The sequence below is a fragment of the Macrotis lagotis genome, chromosome 1 (assembly GCF_037893015.1).
Source record: "Macrotis lagotis isolate mMagLag1 chromosome 1, bilby.v1.9.chrom.fasta, whole genome shotgun sequence".
Classification (NCBI taxonomy): domain Eukaryota; kingdom Metazoa; phylum Chordata; class Mammalia; order Peramelemorphia; family Peramelidae; genus Macrotis; species Macrotis lagotis.
The window spans coordinates 311400031-311425577 of record NC_133658.1 but is presented as its reverse complement, the minus strand read 5'-3'; the positions used below and the strand labels follow the sequence as shown (position 1 = coordinate 311425577).

The 25547-nt window shown below is 36.7% G+C and overlaps 1 protein-coding gene across 4 annotated transcripts in view; it reads right to left on the bottom strand.

Moving 5' to 3' along the window:
* ITFG1 (integrin alpha FG-GAP repeat containing 1) overlaps positions 1 to 25547 on the bottom strand; it is a 294898-nt gene that overhangs the window by 37465 nt on the left and 231886 nt on the right. For all 4 annotated transcript variants that reach the window (XM_074211415.1, XM_074211416.1, XM_074211417.1 and 1 more), the window contains one exon: positions 11526 to 11604. In XM_074211415.1, coding sequence (XP_074067516.1) covers positions 11526 to 11604 — 79 coding nt within the window. The remainder of the gene's footprint in view (positions 1 to 11525; positions 11605 to 25547) is intronic.

Genomic DNA, 25547 nt, shown 5'->3' with positions numbered 1-25547 from the left:
ACATCTACTGATTCTGTGAATACATTTTTCCTCCTGAATATCTAACATTATCATTATCCAATGTTTTCTAATTTCATTTAAAAGTCTTCTTTTACCTCTGACTGAAATAAGTTATTTTTCAATATCATATCCAATGATGTTAAGAAATTGTTGTCAGCAAAACCCTAAAGTCCATGAATAACTGGCATCTTCCCTTATCTCAGAATCAATCTAACCATACTTTCTTTTAATGCCATTGAAATGAATTGCCTATAATCTAAGAGCTAGTACATTTGCAAATCAAAGGGGCAGGCAGATGTTTCTGTGAGGAAATTCATCTGTTATATGTACTACCAGATCAATACTAAATGTGGCCAAGCTACTAATTGCTTATGTTTCTATGGAACATACAAAATAACTTTGTGAAGTAGGTAGGAAAAACCCATTATTACCTTCATTTTACACATGAGGAAACTGAGACTGAGAGAAATAATTCACTTGCACAATGATACAATATTACTTTCAGAATCAGGATTTACATTCTTACCTTTCTATTCCAAACCCCAGACCTCTACTAAACATGAATAAGATTGATTTATTGACTGATATTTGCATTTGAAGACCATGACATCAAATGAATGATGATATGACATGCACATTATATATAGATTATAGTGAGGGAATGTTGTGCAAAGACATCTTTCTCAATGTTTGTTTTTGTTGGGCAATGGGGTTAAGTGACTTGCCCAAGGTCACACAGCTAGCAAGTATCAAGTGTCTGAGGTCACATTTGAATTCAGGTCCTCCTGACTCCAAGGCTGGTACTCTAGCCACTGTGCTACCTAGCTGCTCCCTCATTTCCTTTTCCAGAACTGTTATCACCCAAAGTTTTATTTAATGGAAATAGGACTTCTGGTCCTGGATGCTGTGGGAATCCTTGGCCTTATGGATGTGGGTCCTTCCAGTATCAGTGAGGTATCATGGCACTCCAGCACCACTGGGCAAAGTGCCAATATGTGACTTGTTTCTTGATGGTCTAATCATCAGAATGGTGATTTTTGGCAATGGTCTATTGAAAGTAAGTAAAGCTAATCTGTCTTACAATGAACAACTACTCATCAAGGTGGTACAATTTGGTGACAAGATTTCAACAACAGGACAAAACTACCCTCTGTCACTTAAGAGGTCTATGCTGCATTAGCTCTGCAAATATACTCCCACATTGCACAAGGATGAGAAAAATCAAGAGCAGAGAATAATTTGTGTTCTGTTTCCAACGCTCCTGTGCTTTTAGTGAGAATTATTATGTATAACTGAAAGCAATGCCATGAGTTAATGAGTCTGCTAAACTATATTTTCACTATCCTACCTTACAAATGTTTCATTTATAATTAGAAAAAAAGAAAGAATATCAAAAAGATAATTTCAGTATGATGCTTAAAATCCCTTAAATGATAATTCTTTAAACTGATTAATTAAAAAATAGTTTTAGGGTTTGAGATGTACTAAAAAGTGATTATTACATTAAGCATTCATGCATGGAAGTTTTTTTATTTGGTTTCTGTGAAATATTTCCATGGCTCTATATCAGATTTAAAATTAGGCTTAATACAATTTGCCAAGAAATAGTCAATAAACATTTATTAAGAGCTGTTATATGCCAGGCACTATGCTAAGCACTGGGGATACAAATAAAGGCAAAGACAGTCTTTGCTCTTAAGGAATTCACAGTGTGATGGACAACACACTGTGACCAAACACAAACATCAATGTACAAACAAGCTGTATATAGGGTAAACTAGAGGTAATCAACAGAGAAAAAGTACCAGAATTAAAGGTTTTTGTCAGAGTCAAGGAAGCCAGGAGGTGGAGATCCAGAGAAGAACATTCAAGGCATGGGGGATAGCTAGTGAAACTTCCAGAGTTGGAAGATAGGAGGGTCTGGTTCAAATCAGAGAACCAGTGTTAGTTGTTCAAAGAGGCCAGTATCATTAAACTGCAGACTACATGGGAAAATAGATGGAGGTGTAAGGTATAAGAAGACTGGAAAGCATTGTGCAAGAAGGGCTTTGAATGACAAACAGGGATTTTATGTTTTCCTGAGTTGAGAGTTGCAGTAACATGGTCAAACCTATGCTTTAGGAAGATCACTTTGGCAGCTGAGTGGAGGGTAAAATGGTGTAGGGAGAGACTTGTGACAGAGAGTCTGCCTAGCAAGTTATGCAATGGTCCAGGAAAGAGCTGATGGAGGTCTGCATCAGGGTGGTGACAATATCAAAAGACATGAAGGTAAAATTGACAGGCCATGGCAATAGACTGTATACACAAAGGGAGAGAATGAGAAGTAAAGGACAACACTAAGTTTTGAGCCTGGGTAACTGAGGGCATGTACATTTGACATTAATTGTAGAACTTAGGAAATTTTGAGGGAAAGATGAATTCAGTTTTGGACATGTTGAACTTAATATGTCTATGGGATATTGAGTTTAAAATGTCTAACAGACAGTTGGACATGTGAGACTGGAAGTCAGCAGAGAGATTAGGCCTTAATTAGTGACAGAGTTGATAATTAAGATTACCAAGAAAATTGAGTTGGAGAAAAAGAGGATCAAGGACAGACTTATAGTTAATGGGTTTGTTATAGCTAGTGAGCATGACCTGAATGTGAATCTAGCACAGGAAACTGAAGAGTGATCTGATAGGTAAAAGGGTTTTCAATCCATTTTCTCTTTATAATTCAATTTTTCCCAAATCCAGAAATATTAAGGAAAAAAGCAGGCTCCCCCAAGGGTTGTTTGCATATCATAGCTAAAATTTTTGGTCAGTCTACAGTAAGGTAAAGCTAATCTGTCTCACAATGTGGTAAAATCTGGTGACAAGATTTCAACAAGAGGAAAAAACTACCCTATCAATCAGAGATCTATGCTACTTAGCTCTGCAAATACACTCCCACATTGAACATGGTCCTGTGCTTTTAGTGAGAATTACTAAATTTTCTTGAGTATTACTGTCTTAGAAAGTGATCAATGACATGATACAGGATAAACTTGCCAGACAATTCTGATATACTTATAAATGGGGCCAAGACATGAAATACTTCATAGCTTGGGTGCTTCTGATGATATACCTGGATGTGTGATCCTTCCTCTTGTCAAACATCTTCTGAATGGTCTTGGCTCAAATCTAGACTCAACTGGTGATTTGTAGCATAAATTTTTAGATGGATTCCAATTCTAATCTTAATGTCCTGTTTTGGTTTTGGATGATAATTCATACTTGAAAAATTCACATTCATAGTGAAAATGTTATATTCCTGAAAGTATTCCCTTTCATATGAAAAAATGAAAATCTCAATTTCTTGTTGCAAGGTATCGTCTCTCCTAAATTTTCAAGTTGATTTTTTAAACTCCTTATTTCTTCAAGGAAGTCTTTCTTTGCTGGAAACCAGATCATATTCTCCTCAGAGGTTCCAGGTCTCTCTGAGTTAGGGTCTTTTCCTTCCGAGAAATTTTCAATGGATTCACCTTTCTGCTGACCCTTCTTCATTTTGCTAAGACCTTGAGTTGGGGAGGGGCTGGTTCACAGGGGTTTGGTGTTGGGATCCCTAGAGGATTTACTCACTGAGTGCAGTTTCTCTGGCTGGCCAGTAGCAGGTGCTGGTTGCTTTCTCTGGAATATCTGTGACCTTGATTGAGGCCTTCTCCCTTGGCTTGAAAGGAGGGGTTGAAGCTATTAAATCCTTTTGCCTTCAATCAATGGTGGGTTTACCCTGGGGTGAGGTCATTTGTCTCCCTACTGTCAGCTGGGCTGGTTCTTCTGCTCACACATCTGTGCCTGAGGCAGAAGTAGTCTGCAATTGTTTGTTCTGGGAAGAGGCCTCAGCTGCAATGGAGGTGTGGAATCTTGAGTTCCTCAGACTCGAGGAGCCCAGGGATGGTATCTGCAGCTCTCCTGCACCAGAACTCTCCCCCCAGCCCTGTTGGCAAGCTCCAGAGGGTCAGTGCCAACACCAGTGCCTCTGCTCCCTAGTTGACTCAAGCCCCCATGGTCTAGCCCCACCACTGATCCAGCAGGTCCGGCTCTTGGGCCCTCAGACTCCCCGGTTCCAATTCAGCCACAAATCTGGTTGATCTGGGGCTGATCTGCCCTCTGCTCCCAGACTCATCAGCCCAGACTCGCCCAAGGCTGCTGCTGACGACAAATCCTGAGGTAGCTGTTCTTTCTCCTGGCTTTTCTTTCTGGGTTTTGTGGGTCGGATTTCTGTTAAGAGGTTTGTTTCATATGATAGATGGGGAAAGATCAGAAGACTTTAGAACTGTGCCTGTCTTCTCTCCACCATCTTGGCCAGAACCAAAATCTCAATTTCTGATCCAGGATATCATCATAAAAATGTTTTCTATATTAGCTAATTGTTAAATGAAAACCTTTAAAAATAATAGCATTTAGCAGTTTACTAAAGATTATATGATATTGTTCCACTATGACATGCTTAATAGAACATGTTCAGATCCCTTCAAGATTGATTAAACCAGTATTAATTGAGGGATTATTGGGAGGCAGTTTGGTAGAGTAGCTATAACGTTGCATATCAAATTAGGAAGACATGGATTCAAATTCCATTTCTGACACTAGCTGTGTGACCATTAGCAAATAACTTGTTCTGTCTGAATCTGTTTATTGATTCATTAAATGGGGATGCTAATAATAATGGTAGCAATTCTTCATAGAGTTCTTGTGAAGCTCAACTAATATACTGTATGCAAAGTGCTTTTGCAAACTTTGAAGTATTATATGTATCACATTACTATAACTACCAATATAATTTAATAATTATAGCTAGTATTTATTACAAAGTAATTTACAAATATATCTCATCCTGTTCTCACAACAAATCTGGGAGGGAGATGCTATTATTATTTCCATTTTACAGATGAGTAAATTGGGGGCAGACAGAGGTAAAGTAACTTGTCCAGGGTTTCCAGCAATAAGGGCCTGAGATCAGATTTGAACTTTTCAGGTTGAGGCATCTAGCCATTGGGGCAATCTAGCCTATGGAGAACTTATGGAGAAAATCAAATTTCTTTTGCTGCTCAGTTCTTTTAAAATGTGAGGATCAAATGAAAATATTGGTCTAGTTCTTAGCCCAGTTCTTAGCTCAGAATAGGTGCACATGATACACATGATGATCCCCTTCACTTTCCTTGATTCCCTTATATTATATTGGGCACTATACTTTGATTATTTTGTAATTTTGGGATCTGGGTGGCCTCAGTCAGGAAGAGATGGGTTTGTTTCCAGCTTCAGACCCCATGTGTGTGGTCCTGGGCAAGTCACTGGGTGCTCTGGGCACCTTTTTTTTTTTTTTGCAAGGCAAATGGGGTTAAGTGGCTTGCCCCACTTCATTTGAACTTAGGTACTCCTGACTCCAGGGCCGATGCTCTGTGCTACTTAGCTGCCCTGCTGGGCACCTTCCTAAGTTTAGAAGTTGGAGAGAAAGTAAGGTGTACTTTATTACTGAAAATACCTCACTAATCATAGTTATGGTCAAAACTCAAATAAGCAAACAAACAAAATCCCCCAAATATTCCTGTAGCAAAGAATCATGTTAGATATATTGGATGTGGGAACTTGTAAAACACAATGGCATTTTTTTGTTTATGTGTTTTTGGTGTATAAGGTCTAAATCTCATTACTGAGCTGACTAAAAACACAAAAACCTAAAAATTTTATTGAAGTCTAATGAAGGATACTTCAGCAACAAGAAAAAACATCACTAGTATCAATATTTAGCAAGGAATAGGATATCTCAAGCAAATACCTTGATATCAAATGCTCTTCATTCTAAACAAGGTTTGTTGAATTATTTACAACTTGTGGAAAGACAAATATCTGCTATTAAAGGTTTCATAAGCAGTATATTCAAATAGTATTCTTTCTTGTCCTACCCTAAATTGCTTTGGAGTTAACTTTGTATTGCTAGCATGGATACTGAATGTAAATCCTAGACTGGAAGTCACTGTGTAAACACCATTCATGAAGTCCATGTTTTTGTTTGTACCAGAGCTCAAGTTTCTTCTTTAGGTATTTCATTTATTTTATTCTTTTTAAAAATAGTTTATCTTTAAGATTTAAGAATAGACATTTAACTCATCTGCGGCTGCAAGGATGGGCTTGCTACTTGTTAGACAGATGGATAATTTTCAAATGACGTAACAGTTTTTTCTTCAAAGCTGTAGCCTTCCTGCAATTCATTCTACCAAGCAAATGGATACATCAGCTGCAGCTAACAGCCATTCTGTTACTTGGATTATTTATTGATTGACTTTCACTGAAGAAAAATTACTTCCCACTTGAATATGACTTTACAGAATTACAATTTTGTGAGATGGTTGATAAAAGATTAAAGTAAGTGAAAATATGCTACCAAAACATTTTTGTGGTCATGATCCATTCTATTTCAAAAAAGTAGTAGCAGAGATGATCTGAAATAGCAGACAATCTGAAAATTTCTTCTGTTCATCTTTGTAATACATAATTACATGATTATTTATTTAGGCTAATATCAAATTGTATCTTAAGAATATATAAATGTATACATTTCTGTATATACATATTATCTTCCATGATAGAATGCAAGGTCCTTGAGAACAGAACTAGTTTCACTCTTTGTATTTGTGTCCTCTGAGGTTTCCATAGAGCCTGGCTCTTAATTGGGCACTTGCCCATTGACCAAAGAGAAAAGGGTGAAACATTGGAGTGTGAGAAATAACAGAAAGAAGGCAACCTAGGATTTAAAATTTGCTGAAGATAATCTGAACACATTCAACAGGTCTACAAATGGCTGTCCAAGAGCTGGAAAACTTCAAAAGAAGCCATAGTGAACATAAATGGAAACAGTGAATAGAAGAGAGTTTTGCTATTTGAAATAATTGAAATCCTTATATTTGGAATGATTCTTTACGTGGGCAACTGAAAGATGACTTAATTTCAGAGAAACACAGCGACTGTGGAAAATATGCATGAGAGAGAAGCATAAAAAACCAAAAATGTTTACCAAACCTAGAGTTAGTGGTGTGAAATATTGATCTGTAAGGTAGAATTTGAATGATTACTACTAAATTTGGAAAAATTTTGCATGTGTGCTTGAGATACATCCCTTCTTTCAGACCCAGTAGAGTAAAATCTGCAGTCACTATGAATTTTATTATATTCTTATTGATGCCTTTCAACATGCTGTGCTTTCAATCTGCCATGCATTTTACAGCTCATGTTTTGAGTCATGTGATTATTTAATAAGTTTTCAAAATATCTGAAAGGTGACAGAGGTTGACAGTTACTTGGATTTTTTCTCAGAAATGTTAACAAATAACTAGAGGACTTAAAATGAGTGACTTCCATTCCTCTACAATAGAACTAAATAAATAATTTCAGTGATCTACAAACAAAGCTTAGTCCAATATGGTCACTATTAGTCAGTGATCAACCATTCAATAGGTCACAAAAGTCTTCTCATACTCCTAAATATACTATTTTAGTTTAGCAGGTTTACATATTAATTTATAGGGAGCTTGGCACCCCATTACTGATTACTGGCCATTTTGCAAGAGGAGTAAACAAAATATTGCATCTAAAACCTATAGCCCTGAGGCTCCTATGACAAAAATAGTTTCATTTTATTTTTTTTATGAAACTTCATAGGGTACTACTGCCCATTTGGAAAAGTAATGAAGTTTCAGTAATATAAACTTTCCTAATAACATTTGACTAGTATTTGCTGGGAAATGGAGTGAAACCATAGGGAATTTGGTAAGAATGAGAAGATCCATCTACAAGCAAAGGATAATTAGGTTGGACCACTTCGGTTGTCTCTTCAAGGAAAAATCTGGCAGCAGGTTCAGAAATCTGTATTTGCATTTCTGCCCTTTCTAATATGGTTTAGGTAGATTTAGAAATTCTTTAGCATTGTACTAATATTTTTGTCATGTCAGAACTATAGTTTACTAATAGACTATCCTCAGGGTTTGTTTGTTTGTTTGGATTTTTTCCAATGAAACTGATTTCACTGGTATGGAAATTCTCTTTATCAATGCAGGCCAGCATTTTCTGGGTAATTTATAATCCTAAGAGAGTCACTGGATGCTCTGAGAAGGTAAGTGGCTTGTCCAGAGTCATATGGGTAGCATGGATCAGAGACAAGCTTCCACTCAGGACTGTCTCCCAAGTTCACGACTTCAACCACTATTTCTCTGTCATGTTTAGTCAGGGAAGGATGTTTAGTAATAATTCTTGCTTAATCTCAATGCTTCTGGTGAGGAAAAATATGACCTTGTGATTATATGTATATATATACATATACATATACATACATACATATATATATATATATATATATATATATATATATAATAACTGGGCATCTAGGAGATTTCTTTACAGTGTTATGGAGTTACAGAGTTCAATAGAGTTATGGAAGCTCTTCCTCTGTGGTAATACATTTTTTTGTTTTTTTTTATTCTGTACATGATAAAAACTAATATTAAACAAATGATTTTAAGTGCAACTACAGTAATGGGGGTACTTATAGATTTTTTTAGTCATCACTAATATTGGAGAAAGAGCATCATTCTGCCTTCAGTGTTGCAAAGATATGTAGCTATGGAGATTCATTAGAAGCTCTACTCCTTTTAGACTGATGAAAATTTCTTTCTCATTGTCTTTCAGGGATAAAAACTCTACTCACTCTTATTTTTATCCCCTCAAATGCTGAAACTGTATGAAACTGTATAAATTTCTGAGTGATTATTGTCGAGAAAACATTGGATTAGAAATCTGGAAGCCCATGATGTATTATCAGACTAACTAATTGCATGAGGTTTTTGAAGAGCACTTCACTGGGACTCAGAGTCACTGTCAGATGAAATTTGAATTAGATTATCTCTAGGGTTCTATTGGGCAGTAAAGTGTTGCAGTGGATAGAGTGGTGGTGGTGGTCCTAAAGTCAGGAAGACCTAAATTCAAATCTGGCTTCAGATACTTATTATTGTGGGACGGTGAATAAAGCACATAACCTTGTTTACCTAAGTTCCTTATCTGTACAATGAATTAGAAAAGAAAATGGCAAACCACTCCAGTATCTTTGCCAAGAAAAACCCAAACAGGGACATGGAGAGTCAGAAACAACTGGAAGACAACAGTGATCTACTGATTTGACAATCTTGTCTGTGTCAGGGTAGATCATTTCATTTCAAATCCTATCACTTTAAGCTTTGCATTGTTTCTTCCTTTTGTTTTCCCACCCATTACCACCACTTTAGTTGAGGCCCTTTCCAATTCATCTATAGATTAATTTTAATAAATTAGGACTTTGTCTTTTGGAATCTAAACTTTGCTTCTTCCTATTCACCTTACAAAGAACTACCAGGATTGTTTATGATTTTATCATTTCCCTTCAGAAAACAAACAAAAATTTATTTCACTTGCTCCTCATTGCTAACAGAACTCTAAATTCAGCCTCCTTGTGAACTCAATATATTTTTCCAGCCTTACTTCTCAAGATCCCCTTATCATTTAAATTGATATTATTCAGATATGCACTTAGTATAAACTAAGGCCCAAAGGCAGGAATACTATTTCTTCTGCCTGGAATGTCCTCCTTTCCTTACTGAAAAATTCTACCCTTTCTTTAAAAGTCAAGGTCAGAAATCTCTTAATCCTCATGATGTTTTCCCTAACCAGTCCAGAAGGGAGACAGCTCTTCTTCTTTTGCTTTCTTACAGAAATTAGTATATGTCTTGTATTACAGCTACAGTGAATGTGTCTTCTTCCTTTTACTAAACTGTAAATTCTCTAAGAACATGTTCTGTATCTTGAACAATTTTGTCTTCTCAGGTACTTACAAAGAGTTGAAATTTGATGAATCAAGATGGTTTTCTAAACTTCTTGCTAAAACTATCTTATTCTAATGTTTTCCTTAAATTTAAATCACCAGAACCCAATGACCACTGAGTATTGCTGTTGCCTCTTCAGATTTACACTGGCACTGACATGTCATATTCAAGACAGAGCCAAACATAGTTAGCTATTAATTAGTGTAGTAATTTCTGATTCACCTATTCTTGGGAACCCTGCTTAGAGATATTTTTTGTCCTTTTTTGAATTTCCATATTTTAAAATTATAATGATCAAGTATCATAGCTCCAAATTTTAGGTGGGTTATTATGGTTGTGTTCAATTGAATAAATATAGCTAGCTTGACTATTCGTGAAAGATAACATGAGTTTGCTTGAAATACTTGATCTATTATTTTAAGTTTGTGCTGACTGTATTATTATTATTCAGTAGTAGTTGTGTGAGCAAGAGCTATGCTGGCTAAAGTGACTGTCCCAAATGAGAGCAATTAAATCCAGAGAATGGTGATGTTACAGCATATTTGATTTATATCAGACCCTAAGACAAAAATAATGATGACCTGACAGGTAATTTTTTTTCTAATTTATTTTTCCTGCTCACTAGGAAAAAAAATTAAGTTGTTGAAGAAAGATAATTTACAATTCCAGTTCTTTGAAGACAGGACTATACCTATCTATACTTCCATATTATTTGGCCTTTGGAAGTAGTGTATTAATAGTTTAGAGTTATTTCTATTTCTTATTTAATTGAAATAATCATTATAACATCTACTATGCCCAGGCTCTCAATAAATTCTGACTTTTTATTAAATATAGTCATTCTTATATCAGGCCTACTATGGATAGTCTTGGTTATTCTTCATAATGGCTCCTCCCATTTTGGAATTTATAATGAGGATTGTTTTGATAAAAAAATGAATAGATCTAATTGACATTTCTAAATAATATAAACTGTTTCAATTTCAGTTTTGGGAGATTAGAAAGAGGTAATAGATTCAATTCTTGGTAGTACTTATTACTTTCCTCTTAAGGTGATTTTGAATGAATCTGTTTCCCTTAATAAGAATGCCATAAAAGTTACACTTGATTTGGTTTAAGGGTCTTATACTAACTCCATTTCTGACCCTAGACAAGTCAGGTAAACTGCAAGTCCCTCAGCTTCTCTGATTTTTGGATGAAATGACAATGTCACCCCACAGCTGTTCTATTATTAGTTGGGTATGGAATTAATAAGAGGAAAAGTCCTTTTAGATCTCCAGGAGGACACATGTATATTTGAAAAAGTGTTAGAAAGGGGGAACAGTATACTGTCAGAATTTTCATTTATGAGCCATTCTATCTAACATTATTTGGCCTTTGGAACACTCCAAGTAGTGTATTAATAGTTTAGAGCTATTTCTATTACTTATTGCCAGTTTTGAACTAAAAGTTCTCAATTTCAACTATTAAATGATTTCAACTTTATGTCAGTCACCACACCATGGAAAAATAACATAATAGGAATAGTTACACTCAAGGATGGTTACAAGCTATCCTATTACAGAGGAAGAAAAGACTATGATTGAGGCTTTCTGAAAAACTAAGTGGATAGTAATAAAGAAGAATTATTAAAAGTTATTTACTTTTGTCTGGCCTTACCTGAACCATTTTTCAGATAGCCATTTGCATCTACAGTTGTGTACATGATATAAGGTCCAGGCTGATTCACTCCAAAGGGCTGTTAAAAAAAAAGGAATATCCTAAGTTTCAGAAAGTAAGGAAATATAGGAACTTTCTTAAACTTAATAATCATAATTAAGCTAGTCACTAATAAAAGCTAATTGTACTACTGGTTGAAATAACTCTACAGTTCATACTGAAAAAAATGGATATGTGTGTGTGTATAAACACACACACACATATTTCAAGATAAATTTGCTATCACATAGTTGGTCCAACATAGAATAAAACCCACCACAGTGGAATTAATAACATTTAATTAATGTAAATGTAGCATTTATTCTATTTTTGTGGAGTTACATGAACTATTTCAGCAGAGATGACTTTCTTCCCATTACAGTATTAAAATAAACAAAATCCATTCATGCTAAATAGAAAAGGAAAAGGTTTGCTGTTAGTTCTAGCACACTTGAAATCCTGGACTTTATTAAGAGGTATTAATTAGTATTTTGCAGGTTAGGCAGATCTGATAAAGCCAGAAGGGATATGGAAAAGCAGTGAGATGAGTTTCCAAATAATGCATCACTTCCCATTCCTGAAACACTACTGAAATGATGAATTAGATGACAAAATTTCTTCTACTAATTAGAAAAGATGTAATTAAATAGGATAACTAGAATTTGAATCTCATGGAGAGAATTGTGAGAAAAATCCAAGCAGCAATTTAGAATGAAAAAAATCTTTTTGCTTCATAGTCAGAAATTCCCCTTTTCTGTTTCAATTATAGCAATATGTTGACTAAGACTGACAACTTACTTCTTCTCTTTATCATTTATTATTAGAGAATCTGATGTTTTGCCAAAATAATAACACCTCTTAGGGTGATATTCAAGAAAGAGCCTAGCTAGATAGATAGATATAACAGTACCTTATTTAACACTAAAAACTTCGGAAATCAGAACATTTTTCAAAGATAGTGGTGAAGAGTCAGGGTAAAGAAAGGATAAAATGAAAAATTATACTTTTCATAATAGTAGTAAGGGACAGAATGTCACTGAGCTGGGTACTGGATTAAAAAAGATAAGAAGATTGAGCTGGATTACATTGGGAAAATTTTGCCATACTTTAATGATCCAAAGGTGTTCCCAACCACAAAACAAATTTTTAAATAGCAATTTCTTTCCTAGTGAAGTTATAGCTGTTAATTATCAAACACTGTCTCAGAAGAATCAAACTAGTAGATAGTCCAAAGGGCAATGAGAAGATCAAAGTAACTGTAAGCAGACGAAATGCCTGACTAAAAACTTCGGTGAAAGATACTGGATAAAAGTGATCATCAAGGGTATGTAACCAGAAAACAAAGTGAATCAGGCATGAAATAAGACTGACGAATACTGTATGATGCATTGGAATGCACAAGATATTAAAGGACTCAGAGGAAGGTCTCCAAGATTTGGGATAGATCATCTGTGGAGGATTTTCAAAGAGGCATTTGTAATAATTTCACAAGCTTCAACTGGTTGTTCTGTGTACCAGGGATGAAATAATGATGATATATGAAATAAATGAAATAATAATAACTAGAATTTACCTATCACCTTAAGATTTACAAAGTCTTTTCACAGTAATAAAGGACTAGGTGTAATTAATAAATTTCAAGAGAACTATGGTCCTAACTCTGTCACTTAGCAAAATCTTTCTAGCAAATCACTGAATTCCTCTGTGCTTCAATTTTTATATTTAAAAAAAATGAGAGACCAGGACTAAATGATTTTGAAGATTCTAAGACTCCAGGAGATGATTTGGAAAGAACATTAATTAAATAAATAATATAAAATATTTTTAAAAGGACTATTCTTATGTAGGAAGAAGAAAACCACTTAAATTAGCATATGCCTGATTAAAAGGATTATAAAAATCAATCTACTTTTCTTGAACATTAATACAAGATTATTGCTTCAGTTGTCAAAAATTTTAGAAAACCAGTGACATATATTAGCAATCCATAGGAAACTCATGATGTATATGTATATATATATATGTCATCTATATCTATATCTATGTATATAGATTTATGGAGATATGACTAGACCTCAGAAATTACAGTTATAATTGAAAGTCCAGGCTAATATTTCTATTTTTTATTCTACAATGTGGAGGGTTGGGGAAACAAGACCTGGATCTGATTTCAATGACACAGGAAAATACTCTCTACCAAATTAAAGCAGTATACCTTGAGTGAATGAATGATAAGCATTTATTAAAATCTCACTACAAGTCAGGTGGGGCAGAGAGCACCAGGCCTGAAGTCAGACCCTGGACAAGTTACTTAATCTTTATGTGTCTCAGTTCCTCACCTGTAAAATGGGAACACCTGGAGAAAGACAAACCACTCCAGTGTCTTTTCCAAGAAAACTCTATAGTCAGAAGTCTGACTATGGTCACATAGGGTTGGTCAAGACTGAAGGACAACAACATGTCAGCTGCTGTTGCTATAAGGGCCAGGGATACAAATACAAGCAAGACAGATCATTTTACTCTCCAGTAGTTTCTATTCGAATAGGGGATTGTAGTCAGTTCCACTCTGTGACCCAATTGTGGGGTTTTCTTGAAAGGATCCTGGAGTAGTTTCCCATTTTCTTCTCTAAGTTATTTTACAGATGAAGAAACTGAGGCAAACAGGGTGAAGTGGTTTGCCCAAGGTAGTAAACTTCTGAGGCTTAAGTTGAACTCATGAATATGTCTAGGCATGACATGTTATCCATTATAAAGAGGAGCTTGAAGGGAAGGAGCACACATGTAGTGGCATGATCTGGAAATGACTGAGGTGTGATGTGGAGGTCTGGTTTCAGGAAGGAGGAAGTGAAAGTTCTATGTCAAGACAGAGTTCAGGGGGCAGCTAATTGGTGCAGTGGATAGAGCACTGACCCTGGAGTTAGGAGGATCTGAGTTCAAATCAGATCTCAGAAATATAGTAATTACTTAGCTGTGTGGCCTTGGGCAAGTCACTTAACCCCATTGCCTTAAATAAATTAAAAAAAAAGACTTCTGGTTCTGCAATAAGAATAAGGTGGAAAACCAGAAGGCATGGTTTCAAAATGGATGAAACTTATGGTTTAGGAGACTACAAATATATATATATCCCAATTAAATTAAGTTCTACCTATATCCTTCAAGCAAACATAATAAAATGGTATATAAAGTTCTACTAGCAGTTTATTCAAATTTTATTGTTACTTCATTTATGCATAGTAATATAACTGCCCTCTCATGATAATTATGATATAGGAAAAACTGTGCTCTTTGGCTTTTTCCCTAATCAGAAATTTTAGAAACTGGCACTCTGAAATACCTTGCTACAAATATTTAATCTAGCAACTAGCATATCTCTAAGAGGATATTGGAAAAAGAGCAGCTGAATCTAGGAGTGATCATTTGGGGTTTAGCTGTTAAGATTAGCTATTTAAGGTTTCTATTTTTTAAGGGATGGATTTAAAAAAAATTTTTGAAACACAGAACTATGTCTTTTTTCACAGAAGTTTCAAAAAAGTAAAGAGAACTGGGCTACTCCCTGGGGTAACATGAATTGACTTTTAATTAACTAAATTTGGCCAATCTGTAATCTTAGCTTCCCAAAGGGTGAGATAACAAAGCTTTTATTATAGTTTGTTCCAAATGCAAATGGTGTAACTTTGGCTGAATTAAAATTCATAGCAAGGTCATTTTGGAAAGTGCTTCCAAAGTTCTTGTCATCTGTTCTGTGGGAGCTTGGAATTTGACAATGGCAAGCCTTTCCACAACAAGGTGAGGGTTAGCTACCACATCATCAGGTTCACTCATATTCTGTTTACTAAAATAGATTAAGAAGCATTTACCAAATAATATTTTTACCAATCTTGTGCTAAATGCTGGGGATTAAGAAAAAACAAACTCCAAATCAGACCCTACCTTCAAAAAGCTCCCATTCTAATGGAGAGACCAAGAATATATTAATTGTACAAACCAGATAAACAGAATAATGGAAAGTAGCTTCAGAGGGTGAAAATGTCATCTTTTAAAATAAAATATCCTCTAAAAACACCTTCTCCCTGTCTCGTCCTTCTGAAGTTGATTTTTGTAGTCCAAATAAAAGACCTTATTCTTTTCTCTATTAAGTGTAATTTTAGATTAGTTTGGTTAGGTATTTTGGCCTACAGGTCTTTTTGTATTCTACATTTATTGTGCTGCCTTTTAGCTTTTCCACCTAGCTTTTTGCAACTTCTATACCATCCATACCTTTGCCTAAATCATCGATAAAAACACAAAAAGCACTGATCAAGCCCAGATTACTGAGCATTTTATTGGAGATTTTTCATAATAACCCTTTGACCACATTAATAACTTCTCTTAGTTTGATCATTTAATGAGTTCCAAATCCACCCAACTGAACTATCACTTGATCCATATTTCTCAAGTTTGTCGATAAGAATAGATTGACAAATTTTGTCAAATGTTTCACTAAAATCTAGTTAAACCATATACATATGTATTTATATATGTACACACTTGTATACACATTTATATATGTCAATTATCCAAGTAAATTAATTCTTTAATACTATATTTAACAATTTTTCCAGGATGCTAAGTCAGTGACTTTGGGTTATATACTCAATTATCTTCCCCCCCTTTTTTTTGAAAACTGGGACAAAATTTGCTCATCTGAAAAATCTGTGGTACTTCTAGCCTCCATAACCCTTCCCAAGATCAATGACAGTGGCTTACTAATGACATTTGGGCAGTTTGTTTAATATCTAAGAAAGTAATTCATCTGGACCTGGTAGAAGAATTCATACTAAGTACTACATTTTTTTAAAATTTTGGTTATCAAGTATTAGCATGTTTTATTCAGAATCTTCCAATCTAAAGTTCATTCTTTAAGGAAGAAAACATAGTATTAAAAAAGGGTTGAATATAATCGCTGCCTTTATTCCATTTCCCAACCTTCCAAATTCTCAAAGAACCTAACAAACTCATTTTGATATCCATAGTTTGCTTGTCACTTTGAACTTCATCATTTATAACCTTATTTTTTTGGTTTATTATAGGATTTTATTTTTCTAATTACAGGAAGAGATGGTTTTCAATATTTATTTTTGTAAGAACAATAGTATTCCATTATATTCATATCCCACAAATCCCCAATTGATGGGCATCCCATCAATTTCCAATTCTTTACCCTCACAAAGAGCTAGTATAAATAATTTTGTACAAGTGAGTCCCCCCTCCTCTTTTTAATGATCTCTTTGGGATACAGTTATAGCAGTGACATTGCTGGATTAAAGAGTATGCACAAATTGTTCTCCAGAATGGTTGGATCAGTTCACAACTCCACTATATATAGGGTATTGTGCATTAGTGTCATGACCTTATTCTTTTTTTTTTAAATTGTATTTATTTAGGGCAGTGGAGTTAAGAGTGACTTGTCCAAGGTCACACAGGCAATTATTAAGTGACTGAGGCTGGATTTGAACTAAGGTCCTCCTGACTCCAGGGCCTGTGCTTTAACCACTATACCACCTACCTGCCCCCCATGACCTTATTCTTTTTTTTAAACCAGATGGATGATTTTATTGGACAACTCACAGTAAAGTAAGTAGTGTATGAAACTTTTAATTGAAATACTTGGCCATAATTGCTTATGATTATGATTAACATTCACTTGAACATTATTACTTCAGTTTAGAGACTTTCTACATCTATAGGTTCAGTTTCAGCCCCGGTGCAGCTGTGTGATGAAAGGTACCAGTTCATTCCAATCCAGGAATGTCAGTATATTCTCCCTTCCATTCCACCCTGTTTTCTATGGAATTTCCAGTGTATTTTCTCCATTTGGGAATGTATATGTGCCTATTATACTTGAACTCTCCTTCATATACTGCTTTTAAAAAAATTTAATATTTATTTATTCTCATTTTTGTACAAATAATTTTTATATGTTAATAAAATATTTTGTTTACTCTTAAACAAGACTCGTTTGAGCGATAAAGTAAAGGGGAGGGGGGAGAGAAAAAAATTAAAATTAAAATTAAAAAAATAATAGCAGTAATTGTAGGTATGGCCCGGTGGATGGTGCACCAGCCCTGGAGTCAGGAGCACCCAAGCCCAAATCTGGCCCCATACACCCAACAATCACCCAGCTGTGTGACATACAAGCCACCCCAGCCCTACTGCCCTGCAAATCCCCACCCCCCCACAAAAAAAGAAAAAAAAAAGACCCAAAATAAAATAAAAGAGTAATAATAGTAGGGGCGGCTGGGTGGCAGACAGAGCATTGGCCCTTGAGCCAGGAGCACCCGGGTCCAAATCCGGCCTCAGACACCCAAGGATCACCCTGCTATGTAGCCCCAGGCAGGCCACCCAGCCCCATTTGCCCTGCACCCCCCAAATAATAATAATAACAACAACAACAACAACAATAATAATAATAATAATAACAACAACAACAACAATAATAAATGTGCTTCAGTCTTTGTTCCAACACCACCAACTGTCGTGGGTGGATCACATTCTTTATGATAAGTCCATGGCAAAAGTTACTTCCATATTTTTCCAACGTTGTCATCGCTGATCGCAACTCCCTCCTTTTGTATTTCTCCACTACCATGTACTATATTTTCTCTCTCCTTTCACTCTGACTCTGCTGTAGGGTTGCTGAGTGGCCCAGCAGACAGATCCCCAGCTTTGAGGCCAAGAGGCCCCGAGCCCCCATACCACCCCTTAGGCCCAGCATCCACCTGGCCCTGTGGTCCCAGACAGGCCATCCAATCCCAGGCCCTTGCAAGAAGTAAAAAAGAAAATGTGTTATATCTGACCACTCTCCCTCCATGGTCCATCCTCTCCTCCTTCATTCACATCCCCCCTCCCCCTGTCCCCACCTTTCTTACTCCAGATGTTTATACCCCATTGAGTATATATGCTGTTTCCTCTCCTAGCCACCTCTTATGAGAGTGAAGATTCCCTCATTCACCCTTGCCTTCCCCTCTTCCATATCATTGCAATAGCTCATTGTAATAAAGAAAAATCTTATTATATGAAATATCTTGGCCTATTCCCCCTCTCCTTTTTCTTTCTCCCATTACATTTCCCTTTTATCTATTGACTCCATTTTTATACCATATTTTATCTTCAAATTCAGCTTTTTCCTGTGCTTCATCTATAAAAGCTCCTTCTACCTGCTCTGTTAATTGAGAAGGTTCATATGAGTATTATCAGTGTCATTTTTCTATACAGGAATATATGCAGTTCATCATCATCATTAAGTCCCTCATATTTTCCCCTTCTCCTCCACTCTCTATGCTTCACTTGAGTCCTGTATCTGAAGATCAAACCTTCTGTTCAGCTCTGGCCATTCTAACTGGAACATCTGAAATTCCCCTGGTTCACTGAAAGTCCATCTTTTTCCCTGGAAGAGGACATTCAGCCTTGCTGGGTAGTTCATTCTTGGCTGCATTCTAAGCTCTTTTGCCTTCCAGTATATTATTTTCCAAGTCCTACGAGCTTCCAATGTAGTTGCTGCTAAGTCCTGTGAGATCCTGATTGCAGCTCCACAGTATTTGAATTGTGTCCTTCTGGCTGCTTGTAATATTTTCTCTTTGACTTGGGAGTTCTGGAACTTGGCTATAGTATTCCGGGGGGGGGGGGGGGGTTGGGTCTCTTTCTTGGAGAGATTGGTGGATTCTCTCCATTTTTATTTTGCCCTCTGCTTCTAGGATATCAGGGCAATTTTCCTGTAGTAATTCTTTGAAAATGATGTCAAGGCTCTTTTCCTGATCATGACTTTCAGGTATTCTAATAATTTTTAAATTATCTTTCCTAAATCTGCTTTCCATATCAGTTGTTTTTTTCAATGAGATGTTTCACATTTTCTTCTAATTTTTCATTCTTTTGGTTTTGAAGTATTGAGTCCTGATTTCTCATAAATTCAGCAATCTCTGTGAGTTCTATTCTTTGTCTGAAGGATTTGTTTTCCTCAGAGAGCTCTCTTATTTCTTTTTCCATCTGGCCAATTCTGCTTTTTAAAGCATTCTTCTCCTCAATAGATTTTTGAACCCTTTTATCCATTTGACCTAAGTTGGTTTTTAGCATGCTATTTTCTTTTTCTTTTTTTCTTTTTGTAGGGTTTTGCAAGGCAAACAGGGTTAAGTGGCTTGCCCAAGGCCACACGACTAGGTAATTATTAAGTGTCTGAGACTGGATTTGAACCCAGGTACTCCTGACTCCAGGGCCGGTGCTTTATCCACTACTCCACCTAGCTGCCCCCCATGCATGCTATTTTCTTCAGCATTTTTTTGGATTTCCTTGACTAAGCTGCTGACTTCATTTTCATGTTTTTCCTGCATCTCTCTCCTTTCTTTTCCCAGTTTTTCTTCTATCTCCCTCATTTGATTTTCAAAGTCTTTTTTGAGCTCTGTCATAGCCTGAGCCCAATTTCTGTTCTTGTAGTCTTTAGTTGCAGGAGCTTGTACTTCTCCATCTTCAGATTGAGTGTTTTGATCCTTCTTGGGCTCACAAAGTATTTCTTAATGGTGTTTCATTTTTTACTCTCCTTACTCATTTTCCCAGCCTGAGCCTGGTTTTGGGGGTGCTTCCTGAGATTTTGGGACACCCCCACAAGGATCTCAGTGTGTGAGGCTCTGTCCTCCTGGTCTGTGAATGACCATAAGTGCCCCCCTCTTCCACGGGGCTGAGGTGGGGGGGACCCTGCTGCTTTATGGGGGGCCTAGACTGTGATCAGGATCTGAATGTGGTCAGAACCCCAGCGTCCTGTTCCAGGGACAGAGGACAGAGCTTGGCAGTCTCTCTCCACTCCCTCCCTAGGCTCAGTGTGCTCATGCCCTACGGGCTCCTGCTTACTGGCTTCTGCTTCCTGTTCCTGGATCTGGCTGCTCACTGTGTGCCCTGAGGGCTGGGCTTCACATGCTCACTCTGGCAGAGGTTCCCCATTCCCCCAAGTTGTGCCCGGTGCTCCCCAGGGTGTAGATCAGGAAACTCCCCTGGTGCTGTGCCCTGGGGCTGCCTCCAGGAGGCTGAAGTTCTTTCCCTCTGGTGGGCTGCCCCTCCAACCCCGGGGAGCAAAGCCTTTCTGCTCTTTTCCAGGTTACCTTGAGTAGGAGAACTGCTTCACTGGGTCCCTCTGTGGGTTCTTGTCTCTCAAAAATTTAGTTAGAGTCCTTAGTTTATAAGTTTTATGAGAGAACGCCTAAGAGAGGATCCTCTCTTTTAGCCATCTTGGCTCTGTCCCCAATATACTGCTTTTGAAAAATGTTCAAGTGGGGTGGCTAGGTGGCGCAGTAAATAGAGCATTGGCCCTGGAGTCAGAAGTATCTGAGTTCAATTCTGAGTTCAACTCTGGCCTCAGATATTTAATAATTTACCTAGTTGTGTGGCCTTGGGCAAACCACTTAACCCCATTGCCTTGCCAAAACTAAAAAAAAAAAGAAAAAATAAGAAAAAGAAAAATGTTCAAGTCTTCCAATTCCATTCATTTTGTCATCTTTCCAGGCCCTTATATAGGTTATTCTGTTGGGGGTGGTATGGACTCCTGCTCCATTTCTCTCAAAGACTCCAGGAGATATTCTTGTACAGTCATCCTTATATTTGTCTCCATTTGGAAATATAAAGCATATTTTGTATACTTCTGGGTCTTTAAACTCTCATTCAGGCGTGAGGTTCATCTTCAGGAGGGGTACAGATCTCTGGATGTTGGGCAGTGGTGATGGCCAGGACTAAATTCTGCCCCACCCATCCACTTTCCACACCCACATGTTCACTGAACCCTGGCTAACTCATGACCTTATTCTTGTTTTTTTTTTCTTTAGATTTTTACAAGGCAAATGGGGTTAAGTGGCTTGCCCAAGGCCACACAGCTAGGTAATTATTAAGTGTCTGAGACCGGATTTGAACCCAGGTACTCCTGACTCCAAGGCCGGTGCTTGATCCACTATGCCACCTAGTCGCCACCCCCCATGACCTTATTCTTAAAGAAAAATGGTATGCTTTTGTATTTATCTTCAATTATTTGTTCTTGCTTCCATCTTTTCTACATCTTTAAATATCTAATTGGTGAGTTCCCTGTGTATCCTCATTAGTCTCTTTATACAATTTCACTATTGTACCTCACTAGAATGAGCTCCTTTGTTTCTTCAAAATTTCATATTTGAGAAATTTCCATCCCTCTTAAGTTGACATCTTAAGCAGAATTTTAGTTCATGAGTCTCCCTATCTACGTTTTCTGAATCTCCTGAAACATGTTCTTACCTTTTGACTCAGATATGCCACCATAGGGCATATGTCCCAAGAAAGATAAATAAAGATGGTAAAATACTGCGTATACTAAAGTATTTATAGCAGCAATTTTTATGGCAACAAAATACTAAAACAGAAAACAAAATGAGTGCCAATTAGTTAGAAATGGCTGAAGAAATTGGTATGTTAATGAAATACGAAATTATTGATAAAGAATTCAGTGAAACAGGAATACTTATATGAATTCATATAAGTATCAAACAATAGATAACAAAACTAGAATATATCATAATTCAGATCAAAGAAATAATTTTGATTCAAGAGGACTGATGATGAAACATGTTCTACCCCTTTTCTTTCTCCTGCTTCAGCTACAGAAATGGGAGACTATAGGGGCAGAATGAATATTTAGATAGATATCATATATCATTCATATGTATCTATATAAATATATGAGAAAACATTAAAATGTTAAGACTCCCTTCTCCCAAATCTGCTTTCTCAAAATCTAAAGTATATATACCAAGACAATTTTGGGTTATTTTTCCTAGATCACACATTTTAAGACAATGATTTCTTCTCCAGGTTTTGATCATTTCCAGCCTAGGAACCAGTTCCTCCTTATTAGGAACTAGATACAAAATAGGAATTTCCTTATTAGTTCTTTCATCTTTTGAAGAAAAGATCATTTAGACAAAACAATAATTTATTAGCTCCCTTATTAGCTCTTTTGGTAAAGAGAGAACCCTCCAAAATCATTTTCATTTTGTCTTTATAATCCTAATGCCCAGCACAATGTTTTACACAAAGAAGCTGCTTAATAAATGGCTGATATATTGTTTGGATAAGATGTCTGAATGGATAATCTCATTTCTTTATCCCTGTTAAGCCTGTGACCTATTCCCCAAAGTTATCAACTTTTTTTTTCCTGTTCAGGTGGTCTATAATATGCTCTGATGATATTATTTTTGTTTGGCTTCTCTGAAATTTATTGAACTGCTCTCTCCCTTACCTCTCCCTCTTTATTCCTGAATTTTTTTCACATTGAGTACTTCTTGATTTTTCTGCAGCCATTGACAATGATGATTAAATGCTCCCTTCTTTCTGTTTCTGTGATAATATCTCTTTCTGTGACAATATTCTCTCTTGATTCTCTATGTTTTTTAAAATTTATTTTTTATTTACACATTACTAAATAGTCTTATAAGAGTAAACATAATCCCCTCTTCTCCCACAAAAATAGAAAAACATCATGAAAAATAAAGAGAGAAAAAGAAAAAATATACTTCAATTTGTGTTTGGATTCTATCACCTTTGCCTCTGGGATGGATTGTATTCTTTACCATAAGTCCATCAGAGTAGTTGCTTCCATATTTTTTCTTTTCTTTTCTTTTTGCAAGGCAAATGGGGTTAAGTGGCTTTCCCAAGGCCACACAGCTAGGTAATTATTAAGTGTCTGAGACCAGATTTGACCCCAGGTACTCCTGACTTCAAGGCTGGTGCTTTATTCACTACGCCACCTAGCCACCCCTCTTCCATATTTTTTCACACAATTGCTATTGCTAATTGTATTTCCCACTATCCATTCCTCTCTACTTCCATTTTTTCTATTCTCTCTCTCCTTTCACATTTTCCCTCTTTAAAAATGTGTTTTGGGGAGGCCAAGTGGCACAGAGGACAGAGCACTGGCCCTGGGGCCAGGAGGACCCAAGCCCAAGTCCTGTCCCAGACCCCCAACAATAACCCAGCTGCATGGACGCAGGCAGGCCACCCAACTCCACTGCCTTGCAAAAACCAAAAAAAATTATATTGTATCTGACTACCCTCTCCCATGATCTTCTCTCTCCTCTATCATCTATACCTCCCCGCCCCTCTCTATATCCCCTTCCTCTGCTTTTTCATCTAGGGTAAGATAGATTTCTATACCCTATTAAGTGTGTATGTTATTTCCTCCATGAACCATCTCTGTTGAGAATGAAGGCTCACTCATTCCCCCTTACCCTCCCCTCTTCCACTCTGTTGCAAAAGCTTTTTCTTGATTCTTTTACATGAAATACCTTAGCCCAATCTACCTCTCCTCTTTCCCTTTCTCCCATACATTCCTTTTTTTCATCCATTAACTCCATCTTTATATCACACCTTCATATTCAGCTCTCTCTTATATCTTGTCTAAATATGCTCCTTTTAACTGCTTATTGAGACAGTTCATATGAGTTTTCAGTATCATCTTTTCATGCAGGAATACAAGCATTTCATAACATCATTAAATCCCTCATAATTTGCCTTTTCCTTCTACCCTCTCTATGCTTCACCTGTGTTTTGTACTTGGAGATCAAAATTTCTGTTCAGTTCTGATCGTTTCAATAGGAAAATTTTAAAGTTCCTTATTTCATTGAATGTACATCTTTTCCCCTGGGAGAGGATGTTCAATTTTGTTGGGTAGTTGATTTTTGGTGGTAATCTAAGCTCTTTTGCCTTCCAGAATATCATATTCCAAGCCCTACAAGCCCTTAATATGATTGCTGCTTAGTCCTGTGTAATCCTGACTGTAGGTCCATGATATTTGAATTATTTAGTTCTGACTGCTTGTAATATTTTCTCTTTGACTTGGGAGTCCTGGAATCTGACTATAATATCCCTGGGAGTTATTTTTTTTTGGATCTCTTTCAGGAGAAGATTGATGGATTCCCTCAATTCCTATTTTTCCTGTAGAAATTCTTTAAAAACTAGGTCAAGGCTCTTTAACTAGTCATGACTTTTAGGTAGTCCAATAATTTTTAAATTGTTTTTTCCTGGATCTGTTTTCTAGGTCAGTTGTTTTTTTCCCATTATTTCATATTTTCTTCTATTTTTTTCTTCTTTTGGTTTTGTTTTATTGCTTCTTGATTCCTCACAGTCAGGTTCCCTTAGTTCCCCCCTACATTTGGAGGAGCTGTTTTCTTTAGAGAGCTTTTGTATCTCTTTTTCATCTGGCCAATCCTGCTTTTTTAAGGCATTCTCCTCATTGACTTTTTGTACTGCTTTTTCCATTTGACCTAAACTGGTTTTTAACATCATATTTTCTTTGGTATTTTTTGTATCTCCTTGACCAAGCTGCTGCCTTGGTTATCATGATTTTCATGCATTGCTCACATTTCTCTTCCCAATTTTTCCTCTACCTCAATAAGTTACTTTTCAACATTTTCCATAGCCTGAGATCAATTCCCATTTTTCTTGGAGGCTTTGAATACAGGATCTTGGACTTTGTCATCTTCTGAGTGTGTGTTTTGAACCTTCATAGGACCAAAGTAATTATTTATGATCAGGTTCTTTTTTCCCCGTTTATTCATTTCCCAAGTCTGTGCCCTAATTTTGAGGTGCTCCCCAAGCTTTTGAGTATTATTGGGACACCCCCACTAGGACCTCAGTTCCTTCAATGTCTTATGAGAGACTCTGATTGCTCTCCTGGTTTGTGTTCTGGTCTGTGGATGATCACAAGCACTCCCCTCTGCCCTGGAGCTGTGATGAGGGTCCCGTTCTATGGCTGGGGGTGGGGAGACTGCGACAAGGTACTGAATGTAGACAAAACACAAGAGTCCTGTCCCAGGGATAGTGGAGACACCTCTATGGTCTCCCCCCACTCCTTTACCTTCCCTGGAATGAGCACTCTGGTAACAGCTGGTGGGTGGCTCCTCGGGCCTGCTTCCATTTCCCAGGGAGGGGCTGCACTTCCTT